General features: G+C 39.6%; 1 protein-coding gene across 1 annotated transcript in view; it reads right to left on the reverse strand.

Annotated features, from left to right (window-relative positions):
• The window catches only part of tgfbr3 (transforming growth factor, beta receptor III), a gene marked incomplete at its 5' end in the record, with an annotated part of 71,247 nt that overhangs the window by 36,303 nt on the left and 18,603 nt on the right, over nucleotides 1-16,341 (reverse strand). The window contains one exon of the mRNA XM_083888261.1: nucleotides 13,312-13,499. Coding sequence (XP_083744387.1) covers nucleotides 13,312-13,499 — 188 coding nt within the window. The remainder of the gene's footprint in view (nucleotides 1-13,311; nucleotides 13,500-16,341) is intronic.

Below are 16,341 nucleotides of genomic sequence, written 5' to 3' on the forward strand. Positions count from 1 at the left end.
CAAACGGACTGTGTGATTGAAGTTCAAATCATAATCTAAATAAACAATTTGGCAAAGAAAAATGTGAAACATAAATCCATTTTCTTTGTTATTGTAATCTTTAGATGTTGTGAAAACCACCAATATCTTCTGGTATCTTTTATTTACTGAGGATTTTCATAATTTGGCTTAGTAATACCGACTCATGGTCTGTGTGTAAGCACAAACGCGAGTCACTACACATATCACGGTGCAGATTGTTGGTCTTTATCAGGCATTTGTTTATGCTCTCACTTTGCTGATAAAGCCCACAAAGACGGCACGCTGTGTACTCCCTAAAAAAAAAAGAAAGGCCACTCGCCTTGCTCTGATACGAAGGATCTGAGCTTTCACACAGTGGAGTCTTTGTTAACGACAGAGAAAGTTAACATCTCTAAAGCGTGCAAGTATGCCTTTGGTTCTCAGGCTGCCATTAAAATAGATTTACACAGTCTGTTGGTGAAACAGGGGTAAACAAACTGAATGTTTTTGGGACTTTGTGTGTGTTTTGTTTTCACTGTTTGATGCATTTGAATTATTTGGGCCTTAAACCCAGTCGCCTGATTTAATTTAAAGGGTTACTTCGGGCTATGTCTGAAGTATGGTTGTACAATACTGACACAGTACTTTTTTTTTGTACCGCGCTGTCACAGGAAGAGACGTCCGGCACAAGAATCAATGCCGAACTGTAGATCAGTTAAAAGGACTTAAAGGTGCCATATGTAAGAATGTGGCCAAAAACAGTTACTACATTCAAATTCAAAATACCGAGGTCTTTCAGGTTTCGTTTTCTGACGTAACTGGCAACCCGCGACTCTACTGACTGCAATGATTGGTAGACGGCGGTAGGTGGCGCCACATGCCAAAACATGATTTCAAAACATAAACATGATTTGCAGTCTGCAAAATATTTTTTTTAATGCAAATATTTTGGCTGTACTGTTGTTGTTGTTGTTGTTGTTGTTGGTGAGTTCAGTATGTTATATGAACATTATTCCTGAGTCTCTGTCACATATTAGGAGGATTTTATGTATAGTTGCTTTAGATTTATTACATAATGCACCTTTAACAATCCTTAAAAACGTGGGTTAATCTCCAACAATTACCAGGGAAATGTCTAAAATCTCAATATTTAACACAGGAGTCTGGTGTATTTAGCGAAAGCACTGCTATCATCATAAACCACAAGTCACTCGTTTGTGTGTCGCATGCCAAACAAAGTCACAGCAGTTTCATGCAGCCGTGCCGTGATGACTCCGCCCCCTTTTGAGGAGGTAATGGAAAGACAACCTAAACCGTGCCGAGGCGAGCTGGGCCTTCGTCTGCTCTCGTTCCCAGGCTAATCATATTAGTGCCATATTGTGCCGTGTGCGTGTCAACAGTAAAATCCTGTAAATCACTAATTCAACCCACAAGGATTCACATTATTTGACACAACAGCTCTCTCCAATAACTTCACCAGTCACAGCTTGCGACCAAATTAAATTAGCTTTTTTAAAAGTGTTTACAATAGAAAGGAACATAGTGCTTCCACTGTCGCTAATAATTGGAACAAAAGATGCATAATTATAGTGATGGAGATGACAGTTCCATATTCAGAAAACTATAGAGGTTGTCCTGTACGAATCATATTGATATATCACAGTTGTAATAATAAAATAAACCACTTACAGAATGAAAAACCACTATATTTCCATGTGTTGTCAGTTTGAAACACTGAATATGTGTGCCAAATTTGAACAGATTCCCTTAATTCACAATTTCAAGACCAAAAGGTTGGTACGACTGATCATTCTTGCATCTAAACTGTTATTTTCATGAACATTCATGAAAATCCAAATTATATATGATACAACATTTCTGGAGTCTGTAAACACTATCAATGTCTTATAGCATTGCAGCAAATGGTGCAATATGATATATTATTCCTATTGTTTGTTGCCGCTACTATCCACTGTATTGTTTTTCGTCCTGTACAGCACTCGCTTGTTTTAAACACGCTCTATAAATAACATTTGAGTTGCGAATGTGCAAACGTTCCCATGGTTTACAGGAAGGTAAAATTCTGTAGCAACATTTCTCTGCAATCAAATCTTGTTCACTCACAATCACAGACTCTTAACAGTTTTGTCGTCGACAAACGTGCCGCAACACAACACAATTAAATATAGATTTCTGTATTCTGTGTAATGTGACAGGTTCAACGTCTTGTCACTGTGCTGCTGCTGCTGTGTGAAGCACCATCCGATGGAGTGATCACACAGCATCAGAGCCTAATTTTCAGAGTTTCACACGTGTTAAAGCCCTGAGGGACAGCATGACAGAAGAGACCGTTTAGTTCCCTGTGAATGTGATGAAAAGATAATCATTAAAACGTCCCACATGTGAGACGTGGAAGCGGAAGAATCGCTGAACACTCTTCAATGAGGTAAAGCGACGAGTGATCCAAAAAAACACATCAGAAACAGCCTTTTTTTTTGCCCCCAATCACCTCTTACAATTTCATTTTTACAGCCAAATCTCTAAAAAAAAGACGCATTCATCGCTCCTCTGAGAATCACGTCAACCGAGATAGAGTCATACCTGGCTCGGGGATTCTGAGGCCCCACGGCTTTGAGTGATGGAGGAGGGAGGCAGAGAAAGAGGAGAGTCGAAAAAGACGAGGAATTTTCAAAGCCCAGACGAAAACATTTCCAGAAGACGTGAGTCATCCGCAAACACACAAACAGAGAAGAAGACGAGCGGGAGCCAAAGAGAGGAAAACAGGCAAATATTAAAAGGACGGTTCAGAAGTGAGACTGTGTGAGGTGATGACACACACACACACACGGTGCTGCTGAAAACATATGGGGACACAAGGGAAAAACTATATTATATCATAAAAACTATACCTACTGACATCTACAATACATTTAAAATATTATCTGTCTGGAAAGTCTCCTGCAGCACACTACATTGACAAAATTAGTGCCCCAATTTTGAAGGAAGGATTTGAAGGAAGACACCAAAATAATCACAAAATAATACGTTTGAACTTTCTGATGTAGGCAACAGTGAAGCGAGATTAAGATTAAGATATACACTACCATTCAAAAGTTTGGGGTCACTTAGAAATGTCCTTATTTTTGAAGAAAAAGCTCTTTTTTTACAATGAATATAACATTAAATTAATCAGAAATACACTCTATACATTGTTAATGTGGTAAACGGCTATTGGATTATTAGAAAACCCTTGAAAACCCTCGTGCAATGATGTTAGCACAGCTGAAAACTGTTTTGCTGGTTCTTTGACGAAAGGGCAACATTATTATTTGGAATAAAAAGAATAAAAGTGTGACTTTTAATGGAAAACACAAAAAAGTTGTATAGGTGACCCCAAACTTTTGAACGGTAGTATAGTAGACTTAAGCTGAAGTAACTTTTACTAAGATCGATAAACTTCCAATGTGTGATATCCAATATTTCAGAAGGTTTACTGACAAAATTTTAATCTAACGACCCATAAGTGTGTTTGTATATCAGTGCTTTAAAATGAAAATGCCATATAATAATAACAATAATAGCTCTGACATACTTGAAGGCCACCATACTTCACTGATCAGTGCTCAGGTAAGCAGAGATAATGCCGTCTCACCATTAAATTTCACCACACTTCCAAAAAATAATTCCAAAACTATCCATTTAATGTCTTTTTCACGTAATAACACCGATCTAAATCAGTCAAACAGAAGCAGTTGATGTGGAACTGCCTTCACGAGGTTTGCCAACATCAGACCAGAGAGTGTGAAGAGAGACGAGGTGCAGAAACAACAGGCATCAAAGTGGAGGGGGGGGTGAACAGTGTACGTTTACAGTAGAGAGCGCACATTTGCCAGCAGCCATGGACGGAGGCTTGTCTAGACCTATCGCATTACTGAAATCAAACTCCACAAAGGGGACGACAGCTGTAGAGGGATAAGCAAAAGGCCCCATCACCGAGCATACCATTAGTGGTGGTAGCATGTGTAAACAATGGAAATGTAACCAAAAGAAAGAAAGAGAGAGAGAGAAATACAGCTTTGAAATCGGCCCAAAAAGATGAATCACACGTAGGATTTTTTTTTTTACTGCGGAACAAAACCACACGGTTAGAGTTAAATGGCTGTGACAGTGTACTTGTTATGGGTGACACCCTGTGTTTTCAAATGTGTTTCATAAACACTGTAAATGTGATGCTTGCCGCCCTGTAAGGGTGGGACAGAATCAGGGCTGCAGCAATGATTCAATTCATCGTTTTTTTAATGGAGGCATTAAATTAATCACCGGCTATTTTCTGATAATCAGTACTTTGAGTGTTTTAAAACTAGCTTTGTGATTTCCACCTAAACGTGAATATTTTGAGGTTTGAAAACCAAATTTTTTTTCTCAATTGTCTGCATTTTTTAGAGCAATCAGATCCTATATATTAAAGGTGCATTATGTGATAAATCTAAAGCAACTGGCCATAAAAATCCTCCTAATATGTCACAGAGACTCAGGAATAATGTTCATATAACAAACTGAACTCACCAACAACAACAGTACAGACAAAATATTTGCATTAAAAACAATATTTTGCAGACTGCAAATCATGTTTATGTTTTGAAATCATGACATCAAAACAAAACCTAAAAGTTAAAAAAAAAATTTTAGTCAAATTTTGAATTTGAATGTAGTAACCATATTTGGCCACATTCTTACATATGGCACCTTTAAGTACTGTATTAAGATATGATTGTTGGTCACTACTTTCTGCCAATTTGACTCACCAGTATCATGACTTCTTGACTCCCGATTGGCAAAAGAAGAAGGTAACTGATGTTTTCAAAACTAGACAAATCCAAACAGCAACATATATTGTCGTCCTGAGTCCAATATAAGATATAATTATCATTACTTCGGTGACAAATATAGATAGATTTTTAATGGATAGGTCAGCATGAAAGCATAAAAATGGGAAAGAGAAGGGGGAAGACACAATTTAAGAAAGAAATCTCAGTCAATGATATATCTTTCCAGGTATATCGAATCATTTCAGTGTGATGTATTCTAGACTGTGAGTTTCACAGCGATTCCCACCCTCAGCCTCATCCTGTACCGTGAGCAGGAGGGACAAGTTATCAGTGACCTGGCTCGGTATCAGCGCAGCTCAGTGTCCTTGCAGGAAAAGGGAGTTTCCTTTATTGATGGAGCTAATGAAGTGCCTGATGATCCCTACTGAGTCGGAGAAAAACCCAAAACATCCTTTAATTAACCAAAAAAAACGTAAGACTAATCTGATAATCTGAGGAGGGAAAGCATTCACCCTCCCAGGAAATAATAATCAACAAGGACAAGAAGGAAAACAGGGAGCTGTCTCACAATAACAAGTGGCTTGAATGATTTTAAATATGAGATTCAAGAGTCTTTAATATCCATTATATATTAAAATGTGAACATAAAATATAAAAAAATGACTGTGCAATTCAGTGAAAATATATATTCTTACAGGATTTAACAGACACTGTCACATGACCGCAGTCCTGGCTGCTCTTCATTGGCTCCCAGATCATTTTGGAATTGATTTTAATATTTTACTGATGAATTTTAAAGCCCATATGGATCTGGCCCCTAGCTACATTTCATATATAACAGATATTTGTTTCTGTTGGCTGTACATAATAAGAGTCTAAAACCACAATTTATAGGTTTGTTTAACTTTCACTCAAAATCAAAAATCAGTCTTTAATCATCTAACAATGATTAAAAAAGAAAAGGTTTAATTTGTTTGTTATTTGGCCATATCAACCCGCCCTATCCACTCCGCTTAGTACTTTAATTAGCTTTTTTTATTATAATAATAAAAAAAAGCTAATTAAAGTACTAAGCGATGCACGGGGGTTACCATGTGGAATGAGGCGAACGCTGAAAAACAAAGAATGCTGGGCTCAGAACAACAAAGTCATGGAGGACGCCGTACTGCCTGGGACCAATCAGGCTGCGTTATCTGATGTGTGTCTATGTACGTGTGTCTTGTCTGTCTGGATCTTGGTTCTTTCGGGATCACCGAGAGTGTAGAGAGAGAGAAGTGGAGCCGGGGCAGAGGGGGCTCTTATCAGTGCCACCCACATATTTAAGGAATGGTGGGGATGCCACCTGAACTGTGATGGTAATCAAGTGTGCAAGAACTCAGTCGGCAAGAAACCAGCCTGGAAATCATCAGAGAGAGACAGGGGCCTCAGGATAGAAATCTCAAGCAGGACATAGAAGAAAATAAGATGGTGAGGAGGATGAGGTCAGAAGGGCAAACGGTGATTATGTTGAATTTATTTTTCTACAGAGAATTTTATCAATATTCTGCATGTGCCACTTTTTCTCTTTAGCAGTAAATTGGATCACTTCGGTGTTTATAATAACTACTCATACACATACAATAATGAATGGCAAGGCAGACTTTATTCAATTATTACTAACTAACCCTATTGAAAAATATAAATCTACTGTAAAATGAATACTAATATACTATACTGTGGTGTAGTGTGCTCTACTGGAGCATGTTGTCGGTCACCACCACAACACACCCACCCTAGAGAATGGTGCTAGCAAGCTAATGCTAATCTACCAAACTTAAACTGAGAGTCTTGCAGAAGTAAAATACCACCAACATCGATCTTAGATGGTCTGTGTGGGTGTAAGAGAGAGGGAGATGAATGAATGGAACGATATGACGCGTCAGTGTCGTCGCACATCAGTCAAAGGAAACATTTATAGGAACATGAGCTGCAAGTGCGGCTCCTTGTTTTCCGTTGCTGTGTTCCATATACATAGGAAATCGGAAGTCGGAGCGGGGAGTGAGGTCACCTTTGATTCACCGCATTGCAAAGAAATTGCCATTGTTAGCAATAGCAGTTGATAACAACATTGGACAAAAACAGCATAGAAACATCCATCCATCCATTTTCTATCGCTTTATCCTCTACATGAGGGTCGTGGGGGTGTGATAGGCGGAGTCACAAACTGGACAACAATATATATTATTTATAACTGCATGAGAATGGAAAAAATGTGAACAGTGCTAGTATGTGTACGACTGAGTTACTGTTAAACAATTATGACAGACATGCTATTAACGGTAAGAGTAGCAGTGTTGGTATGGGCAGCCATCTTTTAATCCTAACTCGAGGTCTGCAACAATATGCAAATGTTCAATCTTTAGAGTTAATATTTCCAACAAATGAGTTAAATGGATGAAGGTCTTGCATCTCTGCCTGTATTATGCAGTGCATTCAGATCTATGGAGAAAGTTCAGCCCTGGTGTGCAGGTTTGTCTCGTGTGCGAGCTCGACTCATATCTGACACGGCTCTCACCAGCTGTTTGTTCCATGCTGAGCTCCTCCAGCTTGTCACTCACACAGTCAAAAGATATCTGCGAATTCCAGCTGATAAAACAATCCGCCGCTCTGCCTCACCCTGATTCAGAGCCAGTGGCTGTTTGATGTTTGCCTATGGTAAACTGATTAAAAGAAAGACGGCCGTTCAAAGATTATCGTCGGGCCCCTTTTTTGTTTATTTTCCACCCTATCACCAGACAGTTCGCCCAGACACATGCCTTCTGCTTCTTTGAGTTATTTTTTACTCAAAGATTTGAACTTGGGAACACAGAGTGTCTACCTCAATGCCAAGATCTTCATCAACAAATGTGAAGCGGTGGATGTTAGCAGGGTGCTAAAGCCTCCCCCCTCCCTTTCGTTCTCTTTGGCATGTGACAGACAATGAACATGTGGAAAAATGTTTAAACATGATACCTACACGGTCAAACCAGGGCAAGAGGAAAAGAAATCAGCACGCAGGGATGAGGTCATTGTTTTGGTCGAGCTTAAAGTGGCAAAACACCAACACGTTAAGGTCAATCGTCAACGTACGATTAGATATTTTGCCTCAAGGGTTTAATGTTTGGATGGAAAATTTGCTCAAAATATTGTACGTGGCACAGCTCACTATCAATGTAACTCTTGTCTGTTCTACTGCAGGTATCGCTCATTTTACTCAAATTGTAGAAGTTAAGAGTCTTTCAAACCTGGCCCGACTCACTTTGGAGACCCACATCGGTATCTTGATGAAAAGTCTGCTTCTGTTACTTTGATCAGGACGAGTGAAGCTGAAGAAATCATCTTCATTTTCAGACAAATGTGAAAAACACTGAAAAATGCCTCGTCCAGATACAGACACTGTCCATACTTGTCATCGTTTATGAAAGCAAACAGCCCACTGTCTGAAAGGACTGATGAGTAAAAAATCCAGAGTATGAAAAACAACTCTTAGTTTGATTTAAAAGATGTCATCATTGAACAATCAATCACATAAGTGAGGGAAAGTCACGCGCCTCAGCATGTACGAGCTCTAAATCTGAACGGAGAGGAATAAAAGCAATTTCATCCTGAATTCAACTTTGAAAGTGTCTGACTTTACGCTATCGTGACAACTTCAGACGATGATATAAACGAGTGATGTTATCATGGTGCAGCCGTACAACAATAAAAGCTGGATTCACTTTTCAGGCAGCTGTGCTTCAGTTTTTGTAAGGAAACACTTCATTTACACAATTATCGTGCTCTCGTGCTGATAGAAGAGTCACTGTTGCACAGCTGTTGTTCGCTGATCATTTAAATCAGCAGCACCTGTAGCAAAGAGAAGTGTTTCAAGGCAACTTTTATTTATTTATCCCTAATTTGTTTCGTTGTTTTGCTTCAAACACGAAGATGCTTCGCCGTCGTCTGAGCAAACGTGAACACATGGCTTTCACTCGACCCAAAATATTATTGTGGGTACTTGGAGCTGCCTGAATGAATGATTATCATACTTTCTCCTCCTGGCGTGTTATTCTACGGTGACTGCGAGCCCTTTAAATGCCATGTGCAGTCACTACTGAGGTGTTCTGTTGCACTTAATAACACAGCTTCAGCTTTTGCCGGGGGGGGGCGGGGGGGGGGATTGGCCGAGAGCCAAATGTGTGTATTCTGAGTGCAGGTCCAGCTGTAAATCTCTTTCTGCGGATAACCCTCGGTTAATACCCACACAGGCTGGGTTCACCGGCGCTGGCCGGAAACCATTCATTGCTCTCGCGTCTTTTACGCAACTTTAACATATGGTGGTGAAGGAGACTTGAAGCAGGCCTCACACGTCGCAGCTGCACGATCACCGTGTGTGTGTGCAGATGAATTTGAAATGGACCATGTGATCCCCCTTCATCCATATTAGTCCACACACAGACAGAAGCTGATTTATTCCCTCCCTATTATTGGGTCAGGGCTAAGAAGTCAGTGGTGCACATCGAGCTCAGCCACAGGCTCCTCCTGTTCAACAGGTCATCGCTCAGAAAGAGCCATATACAGTCTGTTCTGTGGCCCAGACACCACTTCCTCGACCATCAGCAGAGGTGAAGAGAAGTCAGGCGAAATCTACATAATCACACCAACTGACCAGGCACCTCCTCCTCCTCCTCCTACTGCTCCTTCTCTGCTGACTTAGAAAATAAGCAAATGAACCATGTGCCAAAGCAAACAGAAGAGGAAAAAAGACCCATTACTGTGAGTGAAATCCATTTGCATGTTTCCAAATCATAAGATAAAAACTGATTCAAATGCGCCCTCAATGGCAACTGTGGACGAAATATTCCAGTGTGAATATTTTAATATATATTTTAATTCCTCTAACTCAGCTTAATATATTATAGTCTTTTGAATTTGAATGCTTAGTTTGAATCTTGGTTATTAATTGGGTTAATAAAAATATATAAATCATTAATAAGATGTTATGTCACATTAGATACAAAGGCCAACAGTGATTTGATGCTTGCTAAATAGTGACCCTATATGGCCAACCTATAAATCCCTGAAATTAAACCATATTTAGGCATATATGTAGTGGTTATGAAGATTTATATGTGTCTAGGGATGTTAATCTACAAAATACCGTACTTTATACATTATAAACATTTATAAATCCTTAGTAATGGTGAAAGTGGCACACTTTTAAGCAGATAAGGGAGAAACCATATGGCTATATGAATGGCATGAGAAGTTTATCCAATTTCTATACGCTTATTGTATAGATATATATATTCCAACAATACTGATTTTATCACAAAGCCCCATTGTTCAGCAGAGTATTCCTTTAAGAGTCAGAGGTTCTGGGGTTTGGAACAAATGGTTTGTTTTCAGGAAGTAAGTTCAGAAAACCTTCCAAACCTCCTGGATCCCGACTTCACTTCCTTTCATTTTGATTCATAATTAAGGAAAAGGCCTCATGCTGTGGACTCACATTTGTCAAAGACAAAGAATAAAGGCGCAGCGCGGTGGTTCCTTCTGGGTGAGAGGAGCCTTGCCCATATCTGGCAGGGATCTTGAACCCCGCTTCGTTTCAAGCAGTAATTCATTTTTTTTCCCTACTGCATTATCACAGCTTCCTGTCACGAAAGATCATGGGCAGATTGTGTCAATGAAAGCGTCTGACGCACCGTGTGTTCTCAGACGCAGCCTAGGTGAAGGCTGATCACCGAGGAGAAGGACGAGGAGGAAGATGAGGCTCCTTGCGTACAAACAAGTCGTTCTGTGTCCTCCTCTCAGGTGGAAAAATCAAGGACTAAAGCTCGAGTGGGCACAGTGTCTGTGTCTTATTTGGGGGATTATATCACGATAAGAGCTCCTGCACGGTCATCTCGTCTCACCCAGAGCTGAAGTGACCTTTTGTAGCCAAGGCTGCAGACAAGGAACCAGACAGCTGGATTACTGCCTCCTCCTCCACATAAGTACTCAGATGACCATGGAGGTGAGGTTTGACTAAGAAAATAATTCATTTATGTGACGAGACAAAAACTCTCAACCTTATTGTTCTATAGTTAAAGGCCAAAGTACTTAAATAAGAAACTACTAAGGCCCTTTGTGTCCCTACACTCTTAGAAATAAAAGTGCTAAGTAGAACCATATAAGGTTCTTCGGCTTGTCCTCATGGGAGAACCCTTTTTGGCTCCAGGTAGAACCACCTGGGTTCCACTAAGAACCCTTTTAAAACCCTTTATTCAGGAAAGGGGTTTTAAAGGGATCTCTGGATCAAAATGGTTCTTACTGGAAACATTAGTGTTACCAAGAACCTTTGAAAACCCCTTTATTCGGGAAAGGGTTTTTCAGAAGCAAATGGTTCCAGGTAGAACCTCAGCCCTTGTAGAAGGACCCTTTTGGAACCCTTATTTCTAAGAGTGTACTTATTAAGTTAGAACTTAAGAGCCAGTATTTGCTTCATACCTGCAGAATTTTCTCCTGAGAGCAAGCAAGCTGCTGTCATTGCTTTAAAAGGTATTTAGAAGCAAAAACAAAGGAATCCTTACTGCATTCAACTCAGCGATGTGTTCCATATCTGGCCACTTAAAGACGGCTGATCTTATATAATGCTTGGAGCTTAGGAACGCACAAGACCATATTTTTCTTTTCTTTTTCTTATTCTTTCTATAAACAGGTGCAGACAAAACCTGATTTGACTGTGATTTTTGTGTGTGGATATTTCTGTGTCACCATAATCCAGCTTGACACAAGGATTATCTGTAGATGAAACACAGCAGAGCCCTCTTACTTGGAAGAGCACAGTGCACTCCTATGTTTTGATTTAAGAGCAGATAACGCGAAAAAACATCACTTTTGAAACCTTTGTGCGAAGGGAAGGAATGAGAACTGAAACCGCGTGTTAATTAAATAAATATCTTGTGTGTAAATTATAAGATAGGACTAAACTGTCTGAGGTACTACAGAGAAAGGGAAAGTACCTTCTTCCTTGTAATGCCAACTCACTGACACCCACTCTACACTATGTGTAACAGATCTTACATGTGATGTGGATTAATTGTTTACACCACGTATGAGTCACACATTAGTTACATTTACACAGACACCCACTGGCTAACCTAAAGGCCTTCAATTGCTGCTGAGTTTGAAAGAGGGATTTAAGTGAAATATATAAGGAATATAGAGATTCTAGAGCAGTTTGAGTCCAGTTGAACATTTCAATCCAATCTGGGTGTGCTAATCTGACTTTGAGGAATTCAGTTTAGTACAATTTCAGTCAGACTACAATATATATATTTACATGTATATTCAAAGTCAGGGTTTAGTTAGTAATCTGTTTTTTTCCTCCTAATCTCATATATACATACACTACTGTCCAAAAGTTTGGGGTCACTTAGAAATGTCCTTATTTTTGAAGGAAAAGCACTTTTTTTCAATTAATATAACATTAAATTAATCATAAATACACTCTATACATTGTTAATGTGGTAAACGACTATTCTAGCTACAAACGTCTGGTTTTTAATGGAATATGAACATAGGTATATAGAGCCCCATTTTCAGTGTTTTAATGGTACATTGTGTTTCTAATGTTTCTAGTGTGACTTTTAATGGAAAACACCCAAAAAATTGTATAGGTGAGCTCAAACTTTTGGGGAGTGTACGGTACTTTAAAATGACTTCATGGTACTTTCATCAGTTGTATTGTGGCATTTGTAACATCAAACACAAAACAATTGTTAAAATAAGTTAAACTTTTGGTGTAAAAAGAGGTCTAAAATCACTACTTCACATTAGAGTTAGCACAATAAGCAACTTCTTCCAGAACTAAAGAAGTTTCTTCTTGGAATGCCTTCAAAAAATGTCCAGCTGTCTGTATCTATACTTCTGAAGACACAATGACCTGGATGACAGAGAACATTCACAGACAATTGTCTTCTATAGTAATGACGAGTCCCCTGTTTCCCTGCTGATCCAGTATATTCACACATACTCTGCATGGATGTGTGATATATAGCACAGGCAATGTTTGAACCGACATCAGCAGCAGAATTTGCAACAGCAAGTCTGTACATGCTGCTCCTCACACTGCTGTGACTGACTGATGGGGTGAAGGGGAAACTCGGGACAGTTTAAAAACACAGACGCAGCGTATTTGACGGCCGTGGGCCCGTGATTCACCTTGAAAATATGGCGAACTGTGATGAGTCGGAGCCTTGAGACAGGACCGTGTAACACCTGAAGACAGGGAGTGGTTTCAAGAGCCAACGAGAGGATTTTAGCAGCAGTATCAAGAAATGTGCTGACAGAATTTTTTGGGGGGAAAAAAAGCACATAAACTTATCCATATGCTAGTGTTAGTTTTGTGACCCTGGCTCTCTATTTCTTGCTTTAAAATTGTTTTATTCTTAATTACAGTGGTAGAGAATAGTGAAGTTTTCTTTCACTGGAGGTGACTCACTTCTGCCAGGCTCTTGTCTGGTCCCTCCGCTGCGTGTCCTCTCAGGTTGATGATGTGGACCTCCTGCGGGAGGCTGGTGGTGCCTCTGCTTGCACAGCCTGACAGGGCAGTGAAGCTCTTCAGCGTGGCCTGCACCGGGTGTGTCATCCCCACTGGCAGCAGCTCACACGGACTGCGAGACAAAGGCCCTGTGGTGACGGGGAGGAAAAAAAAGAATCATGAAAATATTGAAAAGGAGGCAGAAGAGCGGTGTTCAAGCAGGGATGAGAGTGGAGTTTCATCTATATGAGGAAATGATCATTACCTCAGTTTATGTTTTCATCAGCTTATCAGGTTTATGTGTAAATTTACCGCACTCACAATTAAATATTTCCTCCAAGATCAAATTTGTTTATGACAAATCACTAATGGTGACATATTTTACAATGGATAGCAAGCAAAAGTCTAGTCTGCAACGGCACGAGGACGATCCGGTGTATTTGCAGCATGCAGAGCAACATGTCTGCACGACGTCCACCAAACTGTTCAAGTTCGAGCACATGTTGATGTGATGGAAAGTCCCACAATCTGAGCATGTGCCCTAACCACAACCATGAGCAGGAAATGGTTATCATCACCAGTGTTGTCCTAAAAAAACGTTTCAGAAAACAGGTACCTGAAGAAAACATCTGATATCACATCCACTGATACCAAGAATTGGATCAGCTAATGCTTATTTTTATACAAATGCACAAAGTCATTCATCTCTTTCTGTCAGTTTCCTGTAATGTAGGTTTGTAGGTCCCTCTAATACAGAGCCACTCATTTACATGTTTTTTTTCTACAAATCGTGGTATTCAATTTCCTGTTTTTTTCTAGTTCAGGGGTTTGTAAGTTTCCATTTTTCCAGACAGTGTTTATACGTTCAGACTGATTAGGTCTTAAAGATCAAATTCTATTAAAAAAATGTTTTCAAGAACTGTAATGATGATGGGAAAAATTGGTCAAACTCAATGTTTCCCATTAATCATCTCCACCGTGGCAAGGCGCCACTGTCTAAATTGCCCCCGCCACAATTTGAACCACAACCATGTATAAACAGTTCCCGTAATGACATAAAAGATCATAACTTGTGCCAAAATGAATTGTAAATTCATGTGCAGCTCCCTCAGGCTCACGTGTGGACAACTGTTATTGACGTATTGGCGATAAAGATGTATACATTAGGCATGGGCAAAAGTATTTGTTTATTTGCTTGGTTATCAAAAGTCAAGTTACGGTCACAATCACAACAATTGCATTTATAAAAACAAGTCTTTCTACTCCAATGAGGACTACAGAGGTTTCTTGAATGCATCTCATTCACTACTCCTGTTGGCTCAACACATTGTGAACCCTGCATTCCTGTCACTAGCTCTCATGAGCTGGAGTTTTGAATGTTAGTATATTTGACAAATAATCCAGGTGACTAATCAAATAGCATTTTTGCAAGAGATGCCCCTTCCTAGTATATACAGTATATAGCGTATACTCAGAATTGACACTTACTCTACTTGCTATGCTATTATATAGCATCTTATCATACTTTATCATAATTGATACATGTATGTATACTTCATACATGATCTGATACTTCTCTGTCCTCCTTCCAACAGAGCAGCTCTCGAGCAGCACGATTTCAGGACACTGAGGCCCAGGTCTCTGATCTGCCTCGACAACTTGACTTGACCATAGAATCTATGGTCAAGTAAATATTAGTAAATCTATTAGATTTACTAATATTTACTGCATTACAGGAACACGTCTACATCAGCTCTAGCATGAGTTTGGAACTTCCTATTCTTCAGCCACAAGCTCTCAGGTGGTTAACCTCAGAGCTGTGTGCGCAAACTTCCTTTCCATCTCATGTTTGTATGACCCACTTAAGACCTGCGTGTAGATACAAGTATGTATGTGAAATGGAGTCGTGGCCGCACAGACACAGCTGTGAGGTTGAAGTGATGCACCCAAAAACAGCACCTTTTTCTTTAGAAATGTGTGCACGCTAACAGAACTTCTGCGGCGGCGGGGTGGGGGGGGGGGGGTTTAGTGCCCGTCGAGGCCCCACACATCACGCTAAAGACACAGAGGTTGCCAATCGCAATCAGATGGAGCATTTGGAAACAATTAGCGAAAGACAGCTCGATAACAATGTTAAATTCTCCACGCCTGACTCAAAAAAACACGGTGCCTCAGCAGTATTTATTTATTTTTCTTTTGCCCAGAACACATAGCCATTGTTTTCACTTTCCACGCTGTCCAATAAGCCCGTGTTAGATCAGCACAAAGCCAGAGATCATGGCATGACTCCCTTTCTCCTTGTAGTGAGAGGAGCACAGATGTTTTATTGTTCCCATATTTGTCTTCTGAGCCCTTCACAGATGTCTCAACCTGGACTTTTCGCTGCTGCCTCTTATTGCCTGTTAAGTTTACTCCAAAACCCACAGATACCAACTCTGGATCTCCAAACCTCTGTCTAACTTTTTTAACTACTAAGCAGTTACCAACATGTTCATGATTCATTGCATAAACAGCTCCAAGTATTCTGCTGAATCATGCTTAACATGACTCAGTTTACATAATGCTGCTGCTTTTAATTTAAAGTTTTCTTTGTCTAATAAGAAATAGGACTGCATACTGGCATTAATATGACATTATGATCCAACACTGGGGTGACGATGTTATAAGGAACATATATTACCGTTCAAAAGTTTGGGGTCACTTAGAAATGTCCTTTTCCACTTTTTTTCAATGAATATATTAAATGAATCAGAAATACACTCTATACATTGTTAATGTGGTAAACAACTATTCTAGATGCAAATGAGTGGTTTTTAATGGAATATGTACATATGTGTATAGTGTTCTAATGGTACACTGTGTTTGCTAATCGCATTAGAAGGCTATTGGATGATTAGAAAACCCTTGAAAACCCTATGTTAGCACAGTTGAAAACAGTTTTGCTGGTTCTCTGACGAAAGTTGACGAAATTTTTTAGTATTATTTTAAATA

Source organism: Microchirus variegatus (assembly GCF_963457635.1).
Source record: "Microchirus variegatus genome assembly, chromosome: 4".
Taxonomy (NCBI): domain Eukaryota; kingdom Metazoa; phylum Chordata; class Actinopteri; order Pleuronectiformes; family Soleidae; genus Microchirus; species Microchirus variegatus.